Here is a 22,397-nt window from a genome sequence, read left to right on the forward strand (position 1 = left end):
CCCCAATAAATTTAATTTTTAAAAATTCAAAAAAAGAAAGGTCATTTGTGGGAAACTGTTTATTGCCTTCACTATCTGATAAGCGTAGACAGAGAACCCCCCGAATGCTGGGTGCCTTTGAAGCCCTAGCAAAGGTTGGAGCTAGGCATCACCTTTGTTTGTCCAGACAGAGGTAGCTGAAACAACCCCCCCATTTATTATTAGTAAATCCTTGCTGATGGGCTAGTCTGCCTGTTGCCAGGGGTCACCTGCCTAAGGGCTATGCTATGAGTGTGTCCCAGGATCAATAAAAGCTTGGTGAGGCCTGAGCACGGGAGGAAGTCCTTCCCCTTGAGTTGGACTTGCCCGCCTGGTCCCCCAATATTTCCAATTATCTCTTGTCTTTTCATTTTCATTTGTGTGCGGCTCTGCTTCCAGTTTCTGAACTCTGACCCACGCAGGACGTGGGAAAGAAACACTCAACAGTCATTCTAGAATGAATTGGCATGGGAGGCTTCATGAAAGATGTGGGACTCAAGCTGTAATATGTCACTCTTCTCAAATCAGAGGAAAGCCTACAGAACCCGTCTACTTTTCTGACTTCATCTCCTACCACTGTCCCCTCACCCCTCCTCTGACTTTTTCATGTCCTTAAAAATATCAAGTATTTTCCTGTCTCATAAAATCTGTTTTTACTGTTCCCTGTGATTCAAGCGTCCTTTCCTATAATATCTATATACTCACTTCCTATAGGTCTCTGTTCTGTTCAATTTCTTAATATCTAGCGCCCTTCCCTAATCATGCTCTATATAAAAATATTAATTCATGCCTCATCCACTTCCTTTCCCCTAATGTGTTTTGGTCTTCATAGCAAGACTGTACCTGGTCCAGAGCAGATACTCAAGAAATATGTGTACAATGAGTGAATTCATTAAATATGAATAATGGCAGATTCTCCCATGCCAAGCAATGAGAAAAAGCTTGACTAAAGGAGCATGAGTACTGTTATCCCCATCTCCTTAGAATAGTGCCCACCTCATAGTAGGGACTTCATCAATCTATTTATATAATAGGCGAATATGCAAAGTGTCCCCACTGGAGTTCAACCAGGAGACCGGGAATTCTATCATTCACTATGATGTGCGCTGATCACCAGGGGGCAGCGCAGAAAGAAGAAAGACCCTGGCCGGCAGCTACCAGCCAAGGAAGGGGGGCCCTGGCTGGAAGCCGGAAGGCCACGATCGGCCATGATCACCAGCCAGGCGTAGGGACCCTACCCGTGCACAAATTTCGTGCACTGGGCATATAGTAGTAAATAAATAATGACGAAATAGAAGCAAAGGGAGACCAATATAATTAAAAGAAGCCTATAACCATCTTCGAAATGAATTCTTAAGGCAATTACTACATTCTTTGTATACTAATACATCTGGGTACATATAACATGTTTTATTTTCAATTCTGGCTATTACCAGCTTTCTCACTTTACATTCATTCCATGTATGGTAGGTCCTCGGGTTTGGTCAGAGATCCATTCCTATGGCGCAGCATAACGCGATTTTTGCCGTAAGTCAGAACCCACCTACATAAGCACCTGCGTCACTCACATGAAGCACATACACAGCAGTAATTAAGTGAAACAGTAAAAAAAAAAAAAAAAATTAAAGGAGAGATAACAATTCCTGACCTTTACTTGTGGTAAATAAATAATAAAAAACATAAAGCACATATGTACATACGTCAAAATGACGGAACTTTATTTTTTTATAAATAAATGGGAGATGGCAATGTAACCACAAAACGACGTATGTTGAGTCCAACGTAACCCGAGGACTGTCTATATATTCTTTGTAGTTTAGAGATAGTTTCTGAAATTCTATATCCTAGCTGTACGTTAAGCCAGGTATTGTTTAAAACATAAATACATTTTTAAATTTATGTTTATTGTTGAAAGTATTACAGATGTCCCCATTTTCCTCCTTTTTACGCCCGTCACCCCGTCTCACCTCCTCCCCCCACAAGCTTTCACTGCAGTATTATCTGTGTCCATGGCGTATAAATTATTTGGTTAATCTCTTCCTGCCCCTCCTCCCCACTTGGCGGCTCTTTAATTTTCTGTCTTCATTTGCACTTAATCACTAATTCGTCCGCCCTGCACTCTACAATTATACTAATGATAACAGCAATCGTAACTAACATTTATGGACGTTTTGTGTTAGAAACTGTCCTGAAGGGTGTGGATATATTATCCGGTTTCAATCATAGTACAGGAAACCCATGTTATCACATTTATGTATATTAACCAACTCTAATTTACTTTCTGTTCCTAGTCCAAGGCCAAAGCCCCGAAAACACTGAGAAATGATTACTTGCACCCCGCTTCCAGTCACCTTCTCTTTTACATCGCGTCTGGGCTCCATCCTTTCTTGAAAAGTCACTGAGTGCTCCTCCCCCTCCTTCTTGTTAAACTTTGGCAACCATGGCAACCAGTGCTTTTCCTGGTGGTCCGCAGGTAACGCGGCCACCAGGGGTCAGAGGTCCCGCGACGTAACCACGCACGCGAAGCCTAGTGACCTGACCTCTAAGTAGAGAGCGTGCCTGCCAAGGGGCGGGGCCAAAGAGCCGACGCGTGCGCGCGCAGATTGTGACCGCGCGGGAGCTTTCGCCAGTCTGAGGGGGCGGAGTCGTGCCGTTCACTCGCTCGCTGGCTGGCGCGTCTTCTTTCTTCGCCTCTCAGTTTTGGACAGAGCAAATTAGGTTTTAGGAATGGCGAGTGCACCCGATTTCCTCACCATGCCAGGTGAGCAAGACCAGCCTCAGGCAGGCTCCTCGCATGCTGGGGCGGACCCGCAGCGTTCTGAGGTAAATTGTCCGTGGGCCCCGGGAGGAGCGAGACCTGAAGCCGGTGCCCTCGTGCCGAGGTCCTGGATCCAAACGGTTCTTGAGCAAGTAACAGGCTCACCTCTCCGGTGGATCACTCCCTCGGAGGTGGCTCCTGTCGCTGTGCTGGCCGTCCAGCGGTACCTGTCAGAAGAAGAGCCGGGAGACGTGATGCGCAGCCAATCCCGTTACCGCTATGACGTTACCGTTGCAGACGGGGTGTATCAGGAGAAGTGCTTTCTCCACCCCAGACTAAACTTTCTGGTGTCTAAGAATATCCTGAGAGCTGGCATCACAGTGAGCATTTTCAGAGTCTCGTGTCTGTACAACGAGAAAAGGTTAGGCCAGGGCATCCTCTGCATTGATGAGGTCGACTGTGGAGAGACCTTGGACCCCATTTCTTTAGCGACTCCCTTCAGAAATGGTGCGCACCGGGAGATACCCGAGAGGCCCCTACGGGGCGGGAAGAGCCATTACCTGGCCCTGTGGAATAACGAGGACCCGTACGGAGATATCTGGTTAACGAACAAGCAACCTGAGGAATACAATTTGGACCGTAAGTAATGGGAGGGAACCACGGGACGGGGTGTAAACATAGTTGTGGGGTGCTTATGTTAATGGGAGAGGAAGCGGGAAGGTCGGTACTGTTTATCGGGAGTGCTAGACCGCTTTTCCTCAGCGACGGACAGACGCTCGCTTAATGAAATTTGCACAGCCCTTGTCTTGCTTTGATTGTGTCAGTGGCTGTTCAGAAAGCGTCTGAGTAATCTTAATTTTTAAAAATTACATCTTAAACTAATCTGTCAAACCTAGTGGTGTTGCACTCAGTAGTCCTAAGTGTTCATTGTGCGTTTGACCAGTGGAATTGATCTTAACGCCATTACCGTTCCAGTTGTGGAAATAGCACTATGGTGATCAGAGTGTCTATTGATTTGAATTAGAAATAAAAAGTTGTAAATATTTGTGGTTTTAACCTTCATTCAAAAAAGAATGTTCTATGATTTTTCCTTAATAATTTACATGAATGAAATGCCATTTTATGTCTTTGAGTATAGCAGTTATGTAAACAATAGCTTTTCGAACTTGTGATTTTGTGGGAAGACTTGGAATTCTCATGTTTATGTTTCTTATGACCACGGGTAATGCTGATCTGAGAAGTTCAATTCTTCTGGGTCAGAAATAGGAAGTTAACTTGAAAATGTCAACTGGTCATCAGCAACTGCTCTAAAATATGTTTTATCTTAAAACAATGAAGTAAAGGGAATGATTATATTATGGGCATGTACATGTATGGAATGGGGAAGAAATAAAAATGGAAAAAAATACACGCAAAAGTGTTAGAGGGAGAAAGATGATAATTTCTACATTACTGCTTTTCAGGTGTTTGGGATTTTGTTTTACTTTTTGTGTTGTTTTTTTTTTACATTGGGCTCATAATACTAGACCATAGATAATCTTACTATGATGTGTAACAGCAACAAACTTGAAAGTAAAAAGATAACTGCTTCAAAAATGTGCAGTTCAAGTGATATCCAGTTGTAAGGGGGGGGGGGGATATTACAGAAATGGGTAGCCAATGATTATTTAAATAACTTAAGTTTTAAAGGCAAGATAGTAGTTTCAGAGATGAACTAATGGAAAGATTTTTTATCTCAGTGGTGCATTACTACTATAAGGGTTGATCATTTTTATTTTTAGAATTTAATCTATAAATGAAAAATGGTACTCTAGAAGAATTTAGGCAATAATAATTTGTAAAAATTGGATTTCACTTTTCTGATTATGAAAGTAATATACGTTCATTATTGAAACCGTATTTTTATTACAAAAGGCAATGTCCATGTGCTAAAAATCCAAAGGTTTAAAAAAGTACATTGTATTAAAAATTTAAGACCCACGTACAGTAAAATTTTGATGACAAAATCTAGAAGTAGGTATATTGGTGTTCTTTCAGGATTGCTGTATGTTTGCAGTTTTTAATAAAATGTTGGGGTGGAATGAAAGGCCCCTTTTACCTCCTTCTATGCCTTCAGCTTTCTGCTCAAAACTCCAAACTGTCCGCCATTTGGTTTGTAACTTTGAAAAAAATAATTATTTGGTGTCACATGATTTGCAATTTCCACTTATCTTAAACATTTTTAATGACATCTTCATACACTCTTCCGTGTTATGGATGTATGATGATTTATATACTCACTAGAGCCCCCATGCATGAAATTCGTGCAAGGGGCTCAGCCCTCGCAGCCCCGGTTGCCTTGGCTGGCCCTTGCAACCCCAGCTGGACGTCTGGAAGGTCATTCGGCTGTTCTATATAATACGTTGATTTATGATATATACACATAATCTATGACATATATAGGATTCCCATGTAATGAGTAATTTGTAATTTTAGGAAGTTGGTGTGCGTTTTTTTCAATTTTAGATCCAAGGCGGAACATCATTAAGATATACGCATATGTGCTCACTATGTTTAGTTATTTCTGTTGGATGGATGGATTCCTAAAGTGAAATTGCTTGTTTAAATATTTGGCCCTAGCTTGTTTGGCTTAGTGGATAGAGCGTCGGCTGTGGACTGAAGGGTTCAGGGTTCAATTCAGGTCAAGGGTACATGCCCTGGTTGTGGGCTCAATCCCCAGTAAGGGGTGTGCAAGAGGCAGCCAATCAATGATTCTCTCTCATCATCGATGTTTCTATCTCTCTCCCTCTCCTTTCCTCTCTGAAATCAATAAAAATATATTTAAAAAATAAATAAACATGTCTCTTGATAATTATAAAATATCAGCCTAAGAACTTTTCAAAGATACTTTTTTTTTTTACATTCTCTTTTTACAACCATTTTGCTATGGTTGCTTTCTTTTTGTTCACTTATATATCTGATATTTTAACCACTAAAATATAATTTTGAAATTACCACGAGATATTAAGTAGGATTTTTTCTTTTTTGTATTCTAGATACCAGAATAATTTCTCTTGCTCACCTTGAAAGGATCTGGACTAAGAGAACGTATTATCCTGCTTTGCTTGTGAGAATCATGCATAAATCAAGACTGAGATACTATGGAAAACCCAATAAAAAGATGATTGAGCCATACCAGGTATAAATAAGATAAGAGAGTACATGTTAATTTAACAGTTATAGATTATAACTTACAGACCTGACTCCATATTAGAATAATGTATGCTTAAATAACATTTTAACTTAAATTTAATAATTTTTAAAATGTACATAGATGTGTATTTGAAGGTATTTTTCTAATGTAATTTCTTATAAAAATAAATTTTTTTTGTGTTGACAACCTTGAATTCCTTGATCCAGCCGGTCTCCTTCACACCTTTTATTATTATTATTATTATTATTATTATTATTATTATTATTAGTTAAGGTATTACAAATGTGTCCTCATCTCCTTCACACCTTTTTATATATCTTCAACCTTTTCCTCTCTACTGTGCTTTCTATACCAGAATATAAATATACTTTAGTCTCCCATTTTAAAAAAGGAAAATAATTATCCTTTGACCTCAGATTCCTCTATTCCCTCTCTCCTCTTCAGGCAAGATCCTTGAAGAAGTAATCTACACTAGATGTTTTCACTTACTTGCCTCTCATTTACTTCTCAACACAATTAGTTTGGCATTTTTCTTAAACTGGTCACTCACTAGAGACCTAATTGTCAAATCCGTCTGACACGTTTCTGCTATCTTGACTGTCTGTGCCATATAATGCTGGTGAGAATACTTTCTTGATTTCTGTCCTTTTTTACTTAATATTTTACTTTATTTTCACTGTTATCAAGAATCACTTTGGGTGTTTCATTCAACTTTGAAAATAAAAGTTGTGTATTTTTTTAGAGAATTTGGAAAATGTAGAAATCTATATGAGTAAGACTGATAAATAATATCACCCCAAATCATACCAGAATCACTGTTTGCATTATAATGTGTTTTATTCATTTTGTATGTGTATATCATATATCCACACACACATATATTCTATATGTGCACATATCTATGATATCATGTGTATAATATATTTCATATTTATTTGTATATGTATGCATGCATGTCTTATACTTCATATGACTATGTCATTTCGTATTAAATTAACTTACAAACTGGCAATTATATAGCACATAAAATTTTATATTAGTCAACATTCTCTTAAGTATTTTCTAATATCACTAAAATTTCTTCATTATGACTTTTCATAGTTCTAGATTCTTTCATATATCATAAATTATTTAGTCATTCCCCTACAGTTTTACTTCCTCAGTCTTAAAATTTTAACATCCTGTAGATAAAAGTAACAAATATGTGTGTGCTTTTACTCATCTTTTCAGACCTTTTTGGAAGTTGCTGACAATTCAGGAACTGTGTCAGTGATCATGTGGAATGCCCTGTGTCCTGAGTGGTATAAATGTTTGCAGGTTGGCTTAGTTCTTCTGCTTCAAGATTATTCAGTTAAAAAGAGTTTTCCATTCAGGCTGCAGCGTCTCCCTGTGGATCCACAGATCAAACACATTTCTACTATGGGTTAAGTATTCAGTGCATTTTGTTTCTTTTATGACTATATATTTTTTATAAATCTGCGAAGTACCATATCAGCCAAAGACTCTTAAAAATTACTAAAGCTGTTAGAACCTGACAAACCTTTAAATTCCTGTATCGATAAAATTTCCAGTCAGTCACTTAATGAGTATATTTATTTATTACTGCATTTATTAAGAAAAATTATCTGAGCAATTCATTGTTTATTAACAAGCTCCACTTGGGATTACTTATTTTTATTATCTTTTATTTTTCCTTATAATATTAATGACTTGAATGCAATTTTTGTTACTATGAGCTACTATTCAAAAGGGCTTTTTTGAAATAATTTCAAACTTACATAAACATTAGAAGAATAGTATAAAAAATTTTATATACCCTTTACACAGATGGAACCATTGTTAACATTTACCTTGCCTTTATCATTCTCTCTCTCTCTCTCTCTCTCTCTCTCTCTCTCTCTCTCTCTGTCTCTCTCTCTCTCTCTGTCTGTCTCTCTCTGTCTGTCTCTCTCTCTCTCTCTCTCTCTCTCTCTCTCCTCTCATCTGAACCATTTTAGAGTAAGTGGCAGCCATTATACATACCTCTTTACCTTTAAACACATCATTAATCTTTCAGTATGTATTTCCTAAGAACAAGAACACTCTAGTACATAATTACAATACAGTTATCAAAATCAGAAAATTTAAAATTAATACAATACTGTTTTCTAACCTATAGCCAATATTCAAATGTTGCCAATTGCTGCAATTTTGAAAGGGCTCCTTCTAATTGGTATTAAAATCAAAGTTATGACATCTTTGCATCACCCTAAATATTTTGGGAGCATTAGAATGAATATATTAAGTGATTGCTTTAAGAGTTGTATATGATATTTTCTTGCATTTCCATTTTTCAAAATTGTGAATTACATCAATCAAAAAGTATAAGTATTGTTTTCGCTTATAATAGTTTTATACTGGACCTGTATTTCTATATATTCTAAATTTCCTAGCTAATCCGTTAAGCTTAATTACTTAGAGACTGTTCAGACAATGTAACCTTTATTCATTGTTTCCTTAAATATATGTTTATTTTGGAAAACCTCAGATTATTAACAATAGGACATGCCTGAATGAACCATAAGTTTATAGAATGTTTTTCAAAATAATTAGTAATATGGGAACTGTAAAATAAGACCCTAACAAAATACCATTTTGTGTCACTAGACTGACAAATAATAAGAAATTTGATGATACCAAAATTTGGAGAGGATGTGGATCAATGGGAAATCTTACCCACTGTTGATGAAACTATAAAAAGTTCTTTAATTTAAAATAGTTTAGAATTATCCTGCCAAGGGAAATATTTGCATATTCTACAATTCTGGATTTCCCTCCTAAGTATAATACATTAGAAAACTCTTGCTTGTGTACACAGGGAGATATGTACAAAAAGTTCATCGTGTCATTCTTTATAGTAGCAAAAACTGGAAATAATCCAGATTCTGTCAACATGATAATGGTTAAATAAAATTGAAGTATGCCAAAATCCAGGAGCATTATTCAGCAATGACTATGAGGAAAAAAAACTGCTATATGCAACTGCATGAATAAATTTTGGGACCATAATGTTAAAGGAAAAAAGTAGCCCTAGAATACTGTATATGATATGATTCCATCCATTAGAGTTTAAAAACAAAGAAATCCAAACGGTATTTTGTTTGGACAAAAACACATAAGTGATTAAATATCCTTTTTTTTAAAATTAAGTTGATGATAAAACATAAAATTTAAGGTATGTTGAACCTTTGGTGGAGAGATAAGTGGATGTGACAGTGTAGCAGTAGGTAAAGAAAGCTTTTGGTAATGGCCTTGTTCTTAAGTTTAGTATTGGGCTCAAAAGTATTCAGTCTATTTTTTCCTATGCAATTTGTACACATGTATATTATTTTATGTGCATTAACTATAATATTAAAGTGATATATTTGTTTTTCAGAGGTCTGCCTGAACCTTCGAGATCCTCCAACTAATATAAATATCATTCCAGAAGGGCAGGTGAAACCAGAATGGGGATTGCCAAAGTTAAATCATCGCTTTATCACAAGGTAAAATAATTTCTTATAAACTATCCTATATAGCCCTGACCAGTTTGGCTCAGTGGCTAGAGCGTCGACCTGTGGACTGAAGAGTCCCAGGTTCGATTCTGGTCAAGGGCATGTACCTTGGTTGCGGGCACATCCCCAGTAGGGAGTGTGCAGGAGGCAGCTGATTGATGTTTCTCTCTCATGGATGTTTCTAACTCTCTATCCCTCTCCCTTCCTCTCCATAAAAAATCAATAAAATATATTTAAAAATAAAAATAAAAAAATAAAATATCCTATATAATAAAAGGCTAATATGCAAATAGACCAAACAGTGGAACAACCGAACAACCAGTTGCTGTGATGTGCACTGACCACCGGGGGGGCGTGTGCAGAACATGGCGGGCATTGGCCGCAATGGGATGGTGGAGTTGGTGAACGGGGGTGACCAGACCAAGGCGGGGCGCCACTTGCTGTCATTGGGGCAAGCCTCTGGTGGTTACTACAAACTCTTTGCTCCCATGCGCCACAGTCCTGCCCAGCACTCACACCTGTCACCGGTGCCAGCCACACCCGCACCCACTGCCAGGGCCGGCCCTGCTTGCACCCACAGCTGGCACTGGAGCCAGCACTCGCATCCACTTCTAGTGCCCGGCGCCAGTCCTGATCACTTGGCGCCATCGGCAGGTGCCAGCAGCAGCTACCAGCCCTGATCACCCCTGAGGGCTTCTCCACCTCCCCCCTGCTCCTGAGAGACGATCAGGGCAGCAGCCGCCGCTCACACCTGCTGATGGTGCCAGCCCCGCTTGCACCCACTACTGGCGCCCATCCCAATCACCCTGTACTCTCAGCAGGTGCAAGCGGGGCCAGCGCCATCAGCGCATGGGAGCGGAGGCAGCCAGATCTGAGCTGCTGGCAGACAGGGGACTAGGGGCCGCAGCAGGAGGGGACGGGCAGGGGTATGGAGAATGGGCCAAGACCGGCCCCTGTGCCTACTGCAGTCTTGCGGTCCACAGTTCCTTTCAAGGTGCACAAATTTGTGCACGGGGGCCCCTAGTCTTAAATAATTTTCAATGTTAGTCACCAAAATAAAATATTATAATTTGCTCAAAATCTACCCGAAATTTTGCTATATTAATTATGTAAATGTACATTTTCACAATCTTAGTTCTAAAATACTTTTTTACTGTTTAAAGATACAATATTTACTTAACTATTTGTTTTTTTAGATCAGAACTGGATCATATGCCAGAAAAGCAAATCTGTGATGTTGTTGGCGTTTTAGTTTTTGTAGGAAGGGTCCAGCGGTTAAAAAAGAGAGGTAAGCTTTTGAAATTGAAAGTAATAAAAGGATTTCAGTGACTAGTTCTGTGTTTATATGTGCATAATCAGTTACCTTCATTTATTCTAATATTATATCTATATAGAAAACGGTGAAGATTTTTGGTCATATCGCTGGATTCACATTGCTGACGGGACTTCAGATCAACCATTCATTGTGGAACTGTTTTCTACATCTCAGCCAGAAATCTTTGAAAATATTTGCCCAAGTACTCAGTTCCAATATCTTTATCTTTTTATTTTTTCAAGTGGGGGCATTAACTTTAAAAATGTTAAACTTAATTATAGAGGGTCATAATACTGAGTTAGCAAATTCAAGCTATCTGATAGCATGTTTAATTTTTTCTATATTAATATTATATTTGGTATTACATGTTAACTACCTTCTGGTTTTTTATTCAGAATTAATTTGGGATTGAACTAGTTTTTCAGAAAATAGGTGCTCTTATTCTCACTGTTAGCATTTCAGACATAAAAGCATAAGATTCGGTGAAACTAAAACATAGGTAGTCAGTTTCCTTTGTCTATACTTGGAAAGACAATGAAGACTTTCCTAATGTTGAGTTAATTGGTAGGAGATTGGCAGGCTGTGTAATTAAATTTGACAATGATAAGTATGATTCCATTTGAGTATTAAATTAGTATTAGGTTGGTGGTATTATAACAGTTGGTTAATATTTTACTTACTTTGTCATTGACCTTTTCCCCTTGCATTCATTTAGATATATAGGTGTTTTTTCCTCACTAATTTTATTTATTTGAAAACATTTTAGAAGCACCCTATTATATATTTTATATAACAAGTTAGTTTTTATATCTATTATAAGAAAAAAGTATGCATAATACTTTTTAACAACTTAAGTGAATTTTTCCTTCTTTGATTTTGTAGTATCAAGCTATTTTAGATATGATGTGCTATTTTACTATTTTCTAAATGATTGATTATATGAATTAAATACCGATTGTTAAATAATTGTTAACATTAGGGAAACTCTCAGTCTTGGCCACATGCAATTTTTTTTTTAAATCAGCAACATTCCCAGCTGGCGTGGCTCATTGGTTGAGCGTCGACCTGTGAACCTGGAGGTCGAGGTCATGGTTTGATTCCCGCTCAGGGCACGTACCCAGGTTGAGGGCATGATCCCCAGTGTGGCGCATGCAGGAAGCAGCTGATAGATGATTCTCTCTCATTGATCTTTCTACCTCTCTCTCCCTCTCCCTTTCTCTCTGAAATCATTTAAAAATAAGTTTAAAATAATAAAAATAAAATCAGCAACATGGTAGAAATTGTAGATCAGAAGACTTGGAGACCTAGTACAGGACTGTTCTGCTACCCCTTTATTCTCTATTGCAAAACAGTATTATACACTATGCAGATATTATCTCATTAGATTCCACCCTCCATTTGTGAGATTATTTTTTTAAGTATAACTTACTATAACCAGACCTTACCCCAACTACTGGGGGAGAGGGCAGAAAGACAGCTTTAGCGAAAACCAAAGCCTGGTCTTCCAAGATGAGCGGGGCTATATAACTTCTCCAGAGGCATAAATGATTGGTAGCAGTGACCTCTGATGACGGTTCTATTACCTCATGTTAGATGAGTTTTATTGCCAGGTTTCTCTTCGTAGTCACTTTAAGCAACAGACTGACCCAAGTTTTACATCATGCTTTTTCACAGAAATGTTGCCAAGCATGCATGTTCTATTTCTTGTGAGAATATATATATAAAGGTTTGTATGGACTTTGGTGAGATTTTCTCTAATATGGTAATTGACAACAGTTACAATTTATCTTCATCTTTTGACCAAAAATGAAAGGGAAAAAAATCACTTAATGAATGGTGAGTATTAGGGGGGTTTTAGGCCTATGAAGGGGAAGATGACTAAGGGTCTTCTGTAGTAATACCCAAATTAGTTGGCAGCAGGGCATCTTTTTTTAATTTTTAAGAAAGTGAAGAACTAAGGGAAACTAATATTGAATGTTTACTATGTATCAAATGCGCATAGATGTCATCTCATTTTGTACTCCCAGTTACCTTTTAAAGAGTTGGCGTTTTTTACAAATTTATAGGTAAGGAAACAAAGGCCCAGTGGGTTAAGTCATCTCCTGGATGTCAAACAGCTATTAAGTGTTAGATATGAATGTCTGATTATTTTTTAATCTATACCCGAGGACATTTTTTCCATTTATTTTTCAAAGAGAGGGTAAGGGTGGGAGTGAAAAAAACACACAAAATATCAACGTGAGAGAGATGGCCAGGGTGAACATGCAGCCGAGGTACATGCCCTCGGCCAGGAATCAAATCCACGACCCTTGGATCCACAGGCCGATGCTGTAACCACTGAGAAAAACAGGCCATGTCTGATTTTTAACAGCCACGAAATTAGAATAAGATATTTTGTCAATGCTACTCTATCAACATCTTTAACCATGAATGCTCACATATTTGTACAGTTTTTTGAAGTAAAAGAAACACAATACATATTAAGACAACTATTCTTAGTCATTTGAACAGATTTCCTTTATTTTTATTGCTATAAAATAAAGATCTAGTAAAAATAAGATGAAGAAAATGAAGTTATATATCATGCTCTAGGAAAATATTTATTCTCAAGTGAGAACTTACTGTTATTGTGAGATTAGAAGTATTTACATTTTTTTATTTCCTGGTTTGCAAGACTATAACTGTTTTGCCATGTAAGGAGTTAAAATTTTTAGAACCTGTTGGATTAATGAAATTTTCCCAAATAAACTGATAGATATTTAAAAATAATTGAGAGCTCTTGAAAGTAATTCAAGTCTGAAGACATCATCTTATTTTCAGTTATTCTTTTCAGCCTATCAAGTTTGTTAGCAAGGTGAACAAAAATAATAGGCAACAAGCCTTGTCATTGAGGCTTAAAGTCTACTTAAGGTCAACATATGTAAAATATTTTTCCTAAGCAAATTGAAATTAATACTCTATAGCCCTATCTGGTGGAAGGAGTACTTTAGGGATCAATGTTAAATTGAGTTAATCAGTGAAAACGTCTTGGAGAAACTAAGCCTTTTTTCTCTTTAGGAAACAATTGTTCACATTTTGTTGTGTGCCCCATTAGAAAGACTCTTGCACTCTTCAACTGTGCAAGTAGTGACTTCAGTTAGGTGCAGCTGTTGTATATTCTAAAGGAAAAGTAAGTGTTAAGTCCGCTATCTAAAGGAAAAGGTAAGTGTTAATCCTTGTTGCTCCAAGTGTGGTCAAGGGATTGGCAGCACTAGTATCACCTAGGAACTCATTAGAAATGGAGAATCTCATACCCTACCCTAAAACTACTGGATCTGAATTTGCATTTTAATAGTTGTCCTAGATGATTTCTCTCTTTATTAACTTTTGAGAAGCACTGTGTTAAATCCTGATCTTGGTATGTCCTCTTTGAAATGCAGAAGTTCTTTCATAAGTGTTTTCATTTTCTACAGTGACATATTTCATGTGTACACAGTTGAAAGTTGTCAGAAATAACAATCAAGTACCTAAACTGCTTTACCTCACCACTACAAATGAGAGTCAAATATTTATTATCGGTGAGCAATGTCTTTGTTTATGCTGTACTGGAAATGTAATATATTTTCTCTTCATTAAATTAACTTTTACATGACAACATTCAACCACAAGATAGTTCTATTTTCATCTTCTTTATCTCTATAAGAACGTTTTAAAAGAATACTTAGCCTATGAAATATATTTCTTCTAGATTATTCATGATTGAAGCAATGATTTTGTGACTCACTGGAGAATTGTGTTTATATCCTTTGGCTAACTTTAATTCCTATTTGCTATAAGGTAGATAATCATAAATTATTTGATAGATTGAAAACTGTTAGGCCCTCCATCACAATACGGATTCAATTTAGCAATATTTTAAAATACTGAGTAAAACAAAAATGTGCATCAAATTTTGGCCTCAGGATCTCACAATTTACTTATATAGCAAGAAGAATCACACTACTTGTCTATAAGTACATTATTTTTCTCTGTTCCTTTTGATAATGGGGTCAAAACAATAAAGATAAAAGGTTCCAGATTAGTGAGGGAGTACTGTGGAATGGTGTGTTTACTAGAATGCTACCATATTGGTGATTAGGAAATTTGTCAAGAGTTCTAGGAAGTGTGTAACGCACATCTTTGTCAACACCTCATTTTATAAATACTAATAACATCAGATGTAGATAGCACTTTTAAGTGTGCTTTAAGAAAATGAATTTAAACATTGTGCTTTACTGCCTGGACAGTATGGCTCAATGGTTGTACATCAACTCATGAATCAGGAGGTCACCGTTAGATTCCTGGTCTGGGCACATGCCTGTGTTGCAGATTCAGTCTCTAGTAGGGAGCGTGCAGGAGGCAGCTAATCGATGATTCTCTCTCATCATTGATGTTTCTATCTCTACCTCTCCTTTCCTCTCTCTGAAATCAGTGTCACCCAAATTAAATTTAATTTTAAAAAATGTTGAGCTATACTTATAGGCAATTTAGTTCATACGTGATGTGATATACTCAAGATAATACATGATTTAAAAATCAGTTTTAAAGAAAATGCCAACCATTTGGATAGTTAAAAAAAATCCCAGCTATTAGTTTCTTTTTCATATGGCTTTTTAGTATCCTGTAGACAGCTACAGTTTAGTCCATTAAAACTCTAGTATGCATATCGAGTACAATTATCCTCTGTATCGAGAATCAGTGAACATGACTTGTTTTCTTGGTGATATAAGAAACTGTTTTAATATTAAACTGTACTTATACAAAAAAGTCCATTCAGTTTATCACAGTAAGTTGGTTTACACTCCCCCCTTATTTTTCTCTTTACCCTTCTTGCAAATAGGTCATAGAGGCCAGCCATATGCCAGTGATACCAAAGTAAAAAGTTTTATTCAGTGGATGAAAACAAAGACTGATTCTGGGGAAATGAAGAATACTGTTATTGGTGGATATTACCCCTATCCCCCAGTGCCAGAGACATTTTCGAAGTATAGGACTTCTGTAAAAGGTACTAATAAAATTGATACTTTTTAAATGATATTTTTATATGCTACATGTATGGTGTATGAAATATCAGTTAGTCTTCTTTATTCTTTTATTATATGGGGGTGAGCCAAAATGTATCAACACTTCCTGATAATAGTGCTGTCTTTCTGAAGATCTAAAGATATCATGTGTCCTAAAGTTAATATTTTCATTTTATTTGCCTGGAAGAAAAGAAGGAACATAGACGATGACTAAATAGGGATAATATCTCAATTTAATGTCATTGAGATGTACTCTGACCGTAGTAGATTTCAACTCCTATGGCATTACTTAGAGAAACTAAGATATCAAAGGGAACACTGGGCAATTTGATATCAAGATATTGAAAACTGCATTATGCTACTCTTATGAAATAGTATAGTATTTAGATGATGATAGGTCAGTATTTCAAAATTTCTCTTTTTTTCCCCCAAACCATGCAATTATCCCACAGTTTTAAAAAACGATATACTTAAGTGTTAAACTTTTCAATTGTCATATCTAATTGTATTAAAAGTAATTAACATTAGGCCTCTCTATCAGTACTCATTTTGCATCTCATTGATTTGGGTGTCATTTTTATTTAAAGGTAGCACTCGATTGTGTTATATCCAATATACAGGGGTGTACAAAAGTAGTTACATTTGTGAGTATGCAAAACAGTTTATTCTTATTATTTATTAATTATTGTATTATTTTCCATATGAACAACTGTAAACCTACTTTTGCCCCACCCTGTATTGGCATCCTTTTGCACTTTATAATGCCATCAATTTGTAGTATATATTTAGAAATATTAAAATGTGTGTGTCTATGCAGTGGCTAGGCAACACTTTTTAGTCTGAAATATAATCTATAAATTACATTCAATATACAAAATTTCTGTTTCAAATTAAAATTCCAGACTAGAAGACTGTATCATGATTTAACTGATTAATATATTTTGCCTATTTTACAAAAATTACATAAGAGGATGCCAACTATAAACACAAAGCCTCACAAATTTAAATTATGTGGCAAGTTTATAATTTCAAGTTGTATTTAGATTGCAAATCTGGTTTTTATTTTTATCATTTCAGTTCTTTAAAACTTTCAATTTCCTTGGAATTACTCTTTTGCAGTTCAGTCGCTCCTGACAGCTATAAGTGAAGTGAGGAAGGAGATTGAAAACTTGCAGTATAGGGAACAAAAACGCATTGCAATTCAGGGAATAATTACTACTATAAAGTATATGCCCCGTAGCAGTGCAACTGGAAGTTCCTCAGCATCAGAAACAGTTCGGGTATGGCACCAGAGAATTAATAGTATATTGCTGAAAACGCTGTGATCATAATTACAGTTGTACCTTGTTCATTTTATTCAGAACTCACATGCATTGATTCTTTTTTTATTATTCTTCTTAATGGTGTAAAACCAAGAGGGGGGAAAGATCATTGTTGCTTTTTGTTTCTTTTTTCTGTCATTTACTTATTTTGGAGCAGGCTGGGCAGAAGGTCATAGCCTCTGATATTTCCCAAGGCCCTCAAAATTTGGTATCTTGATTTTGCTTTCTACACAATTTAAGCCTATCTTGATTGTTGTTATTTAAATTCCCAAGTGGTATATATTATTACAGGCATCCTTGGAAATATTGTGAGTTCAGTTCCAGATCACTGCAATAAAGCACATATTGCAGTTAAACAAGTCACATGAATTTTTGTTTTCTCGGTGCATATAAAAGTTATTTTTACACTACTGTAGTCTATTAAGTGTGCAATAGCATTATAATTAAAAAACAGCTTACATAACCTTAATTTAAGAAATACTTTATTGCTGAAAAGATTAACCATCATCTGAACCTACTGGAAAAATGGTGCCAATAGATTTGCTCCACACTGGGTTGCCTCAAACATTTAATGTGTAAAAAACACAATATCTGCAAAGCACAATAAAATGAAATATGTCTGTATATTATTTTCTTACGTTTTGTCAAGACCAGAACATTAGGAACACTTCCACTGGAAGTTCTACCTCTGGATCTGGCATGGCAGTCTTAGCCAGGTTGTATAAGACACCAGTTCTGAAATCTAGGCATAATCGAGACAAAAAAAGTTAATTTTTCCTATGAGTTTATTTTTTTAATTATTTCTAGGATTGCTATTCTTTTTTTAAGTTTTATTGGAACACAACTGCAGTTATTTGTTTAAATATTTGTTTATGGATCCTTTTTAAAATTTAAATATATTTTATGGATTTCAGAGACAAAGGGAGAGGGAGAGAGAGAGATAGAAACATCAATGATGAGAGAGAATCATTGATCAGCTTCCTCCTGCACACACCCTACTGGGCATGTACCCTTAACCAGAAGGGAACCTGGGACCCTTCAGTCCACAGGCCGACACTCTTTCCACTGTGCCAAATTGACTAGGATTACTGTTCTTACAGAAATACACATCTAATCCAACTTTTCAGCTATAGTAATATAAGAGGGACTTTTGTTTATTTTTCTTTTAAAAATATTTTAATAGAAGATGGATTAGGATAAATCATCTTTATAAAAGCACTATTATTATTTCAACATGTTGTCACAACTCTTAAGATTATGAAAAATGAGTAAACTAAAATTGTAGACTTTTAAGATAAATAATTTCAATGAATTAGTTTTAAATGTTTTCTCTAAATTTTTGGTTTCAGAATGTTAACCAACCCTCAACATCCCAAACAGCAATAAAAGAAAGTCAAAGTCAGGAACTAGATGGTAAACAGAATCAAGATGATGGTTCTGTGAGTTGTCAAACTACATGTACAAGTTTGAGCCCTCCCAAGAAAAAAAGGATTCTGCAAGGGCCATTTGGCAAACTGTAAGTCATTTGTATTAAATACATACATAGAATATTAGGTTGTTTTGTTTTGTTGGTTTCTTTCTATCCTGTAAAATGCATAGTTGTACTAGAAGCTGTATTAGTTTTCTAGGGCTGATGAAGTACAAGATCAAGGTATTGGTAGGGTGAATTCCTCATAAGAGATGTGAGGTAGAATCTGTTCCATGACTCTCACCTAGCTTCTGGTGGTTTACTGGCAATATTTAGTATTTCTTAGCTTATAGACGAATCACCCCAATCTGTGCCTTGATCTTCTTCACCTGGCATTCTCCCTATTGTGTAAATTTGTGTCTAGATTTCCACTTTTTATCAGGACACCATCCACATTGGATTACGGATCCATTCTGGGGTACTGGTCTACTCCAATATTATATTATCTTAACCAACTGCATCTTCAATGACCCTATTTTGAAATGTCACATTCTCACTGTCCTTGAAAATGTAATCAGTTACATATTATTAGTCTGTCCTCTGGTCCCTTAAAATTTATGTCCTCACATGCAAAATACATTCAGCCCATCACAATATCCCCAAATGTCTTAACCCATACCAACGTTGACTCTAAGTCCAAAATCTCATCTAAATATCATCTAAATCATGTGTGGATGAGATGCCGGGTGATTCATCCTCAGACAAAATTATTTTCTATCTGTAACTTGTGAAACTACACATTATCTATCCAAAATACAATTGGTGGGACAGGCATTCCAAAAGGAAGAAATTGCAAGGAAGAAAAGGATCATGGGTCACAAGCAAGTCTGAAACCTAGCAGGATCAGTTCCACTTGATTTTAAGGCTCCAGAATTATCCTGTTTGGCATGATACTATGTCCTCTGGGCTCAACAGGTGACAGCCTGAGTGGGTAGCTGGCTCTGTACTCTGGAACTGAGGTGATGGCTCTACCTTCATAAAGAAAAGGCCTTACCCTCAGGGTTATTCTTCCCTTTTTAAAAAAGAATAACACACGATCTCAGCTGGATATATCTATCAGGTCATTTCCTGACTTTAGAATTCCAGTAACCCAACAGCCTTTCTTCATTTCCTCTCACCTATATCCCTTCAGTCTAAGCCAGCGGTTCTCAACCTGTGGGTCGCGACCCCTTTGGCGGTCGAACGACCCTTTCACAGGGGTCGCCTAAGACCATCCTGCATATCAGATATTTACATTATGATTCATAACAGTAGCAACATTACAGTTATGAAGTAGCAACGAAAATAGTTTTATGGTTGGGTCACAACATGAGGAACTGTATTTAAAGGGCCAGAAGGTTGAGAACCACTGGCTAAGCTAACAGCATGCCAGATGAGATAGTTGATTGGGCCCACAGGTCACAAGCCTAATGTGTTGGGCAAATGGTTCGCCAACAATACCCTTGGTGTTCTATCCAGAGCAAACTTTCTCATTTTTTGAAATTGAGTAGGCTGAGAATTTTCCAAGTATTGAAGTGTGCTTCCTTTTTTCTTAACAATTCTCTTTACAAATGTCTCTACCTTCTCATATTTTACTATAAGCAGCAAGGAAAAACCAAGCTGTGCCTTCAACACTTTGTAAGTTCAGCTCAATATGCAAGTTCATTGCATACAAGTTTCACTTTCCATCCAACAAAACACAATTCTGCCAAGTCCTCTGCTATTTTATAACAAGGATCACCTTTCATCCAGCTTCAAATTAGACATTATTTCTTTCTGAGACCTCACCAGAAGCACCATTTACATTCATATTTCTAGCAACATTCTGTTCATGACAATATGTGTTTTCCCTAAGAAACAGAAGCTTTGTCTACAGCTTTGTTCTTTTCTTTCTGAGTCTTCAAGAGATTCTCCTTCAAAATCCATATTTCTAGCAATGTTCTCTTCAAAGCAGTCGAAGCTTATTCTGTTACTGAATCTCAAAACTCTTTCAGCCTCCACTTAATACCTAATTCCAAAGCCACTTCCACATTTTTAATTATTTGTTACAGCAGCACCCTACTTCCTGGTACTGAAATCTGTATCAGTTTTCTAGGGCTGCTATGACAAAGTACCACAAGTTGTATGGCTTAAACAACAGAAAATTATTGTCCCGCAGTTCTTTAAGCTACAACTTTAAAATTAAGGTGTCAGCAGGGTTGGTTCCTTTTGAGGGTTGTAAGGAAGAATCTGCCCCATGCCTCTCCTCTAGCATCTGGTGATTTGCTGACAATCTTTGACATTCATGGGCTTGTAGAAACATCACCCCAATCTGTATCTGTGTTCAAATATCCCTTTTTTATAAAAACATCTGTCATAGTAGTGGCCCACGCTACTCCAGTATGACTTCATCTTAACTAATTACATCTTCAGTGACCCTGTCTCCAAATAATTTCACATCTGCCTTGCTCAGCATGGACTGATTGAAAATTAATTTAAAATGGGAAGTAACCCAAAAATAAACATTTTAATTTATGTATGCATTATATTTTAACTTAAAATACTATAAATGTATTTAATTAATTTATTTTTTTTAAATATATTTTATTGATTTTTTACAGAGAGGAAGGGAGAGAGATAGAGAGTCAGAAGCATCGATGCGAGAGAAACATCGATCAGCCGCCTCCTGCACATCCCCCACTGGGGATGTGCCCGCAACCCAGGTACATGCCCTTGACCGGAATCGAACCTGGGACCTTCCAGTCTGTAGGCCGACGCTCTATCCACTGAGCCAAATCGGTTTCGGCGATAAATGTATTTAATTTAAAACAATTTGTTCATCAGTTGTTTAAGCATGGATCTTTTTTTTTTTTTTTTTTTTTTTTATTGCTTAAAGTATTACAAAGGGTATTACATATGTGTCCATTTTATCACCCCGCCCTAGACAGTCCCCTAGCCTCCCCTATCCCCCAGTGTCTTATGTCCATTGGTTATGCTTATATGCATGCATACAAGTCCTTTAGTTGATCTCTTACCCCCCTACCTCCTGCCCCCCAACCCTCCCCTGCCTTCCTGCTGCAGTTTGACAATCTGTTTGAGGCTGCTCTGCCTCTGTATCTATTATTGTTCAAAAGTTTATAATGGTCTCTATTATCCATGAATGAGTGAGATCATGTGGTATTTTTCCTTCATTGACTGGCTTATTTCACTTAGCATAATGCTCTCCAGTTCCATCCATGACGTTGCAAATGGTAAGAGTTCCTTCCTTTTTACAGCAGCATAGTATTCCATCGTGTAGATGTACCACAGTTTTCTAATCCATTCATCTACTGATGGGCACTTAGGCTGTTTAGCATGGATCTTTTATACATAAACTTCTCCATTATGAATTGTATATAATTAACAGTTTTGGTTTCTTTGCAGTAGCAACAAAACTGAGAAACTAATAAAGAAGGTGAAGTACAGAATCATTTAGATTTTTTTTTTTTAATTGACACTAATCTTTTGTAATAGCTATGTCCAATCAGACTCAGTTTGGGGTTATATACTGAGCTTGTATCTGGCTATGTGAGCTAGAAAATTAAATCATTGATTTTTGGGTTCTTCCTTTCTAATATATGCATATTTGCTATACATTTTTCTCCATGCACTGATTTAGCCACCTCCTACTTCATTATCAGTTAGTTCAAACATTTTTTTGGTTTTCAGTGTGACTCTCTTCAGACTCATATCATTTCATTTCCAATCACTTGAGAATCTCTAGTTGCATTTTTAAAATTTAATTCAGCTT

The 22,397-nt window shown here is 36.6% G+C and overlaps 1 protein-coding gene across 1 annotated transcript in view; it reads left to right on the forward strand.

Annotated features, from left to right (window-relative positions):
- Positions 1-2,672: 2,672 nt before the first annotated feature.
- LOC308536247 (RPA-related protein RADX-like) overlaps positions 2,673-22,397 on the forward strand; it is a 56,285-nt gene continuing 36,560 nt past the window's right edge. The window contains exons 1-10 of the mRNA XM_081115346.1: positions 2,673-3,415; positions 5,812-5,954; positions 7,200-7,392; positions 9,385-9,493; positions 10,699-10,790; positions 10,897-11,019; positions 14,270-14,374; positions 15,676-15,840; positions 16,979-17,139; positions 18,531-18,697. Of these exons, the coding sequence (XP_080971472.1) occupies positions 2,746-3,415; positions 5,812-5,954; positions 7,200-7,392; positions 9,385-9,493; positions 10,699-10,790; positions 10,897-11,019; positions 14,270-14,374; positions 15,676-15,840; positions 16,979-17,139; positions 18,531-18,697 (1,928 nt within the window). The 5' untranslated portion in view covers positions 2,673-2,745. The remainder of the gene's footprint in view (positions 3,416-5,811; positions 5,955-7,199; positions 7,393-9,384; positions 9,494-10,698; positions 10,791-10,896; positions 11,020-14,269; positions 14,375-15,675; positions 15,841-16,978; positions 17,140-18,530; positions 18,698-22,397) is intronic.

The sequence above is a fragment of the Myotis nattereri genome, assembly GCF_964212035.1.
Source record: "Myotis nattereri genome assembly, chromosome: X".
Classification (NCBI taxonomy): domain Eukaryota; kingdom Metazoa; phylum Chordata; class Mammalia; order Chiroptera; family Vespertilionidae; genus Myotis; species Myotis nattereri.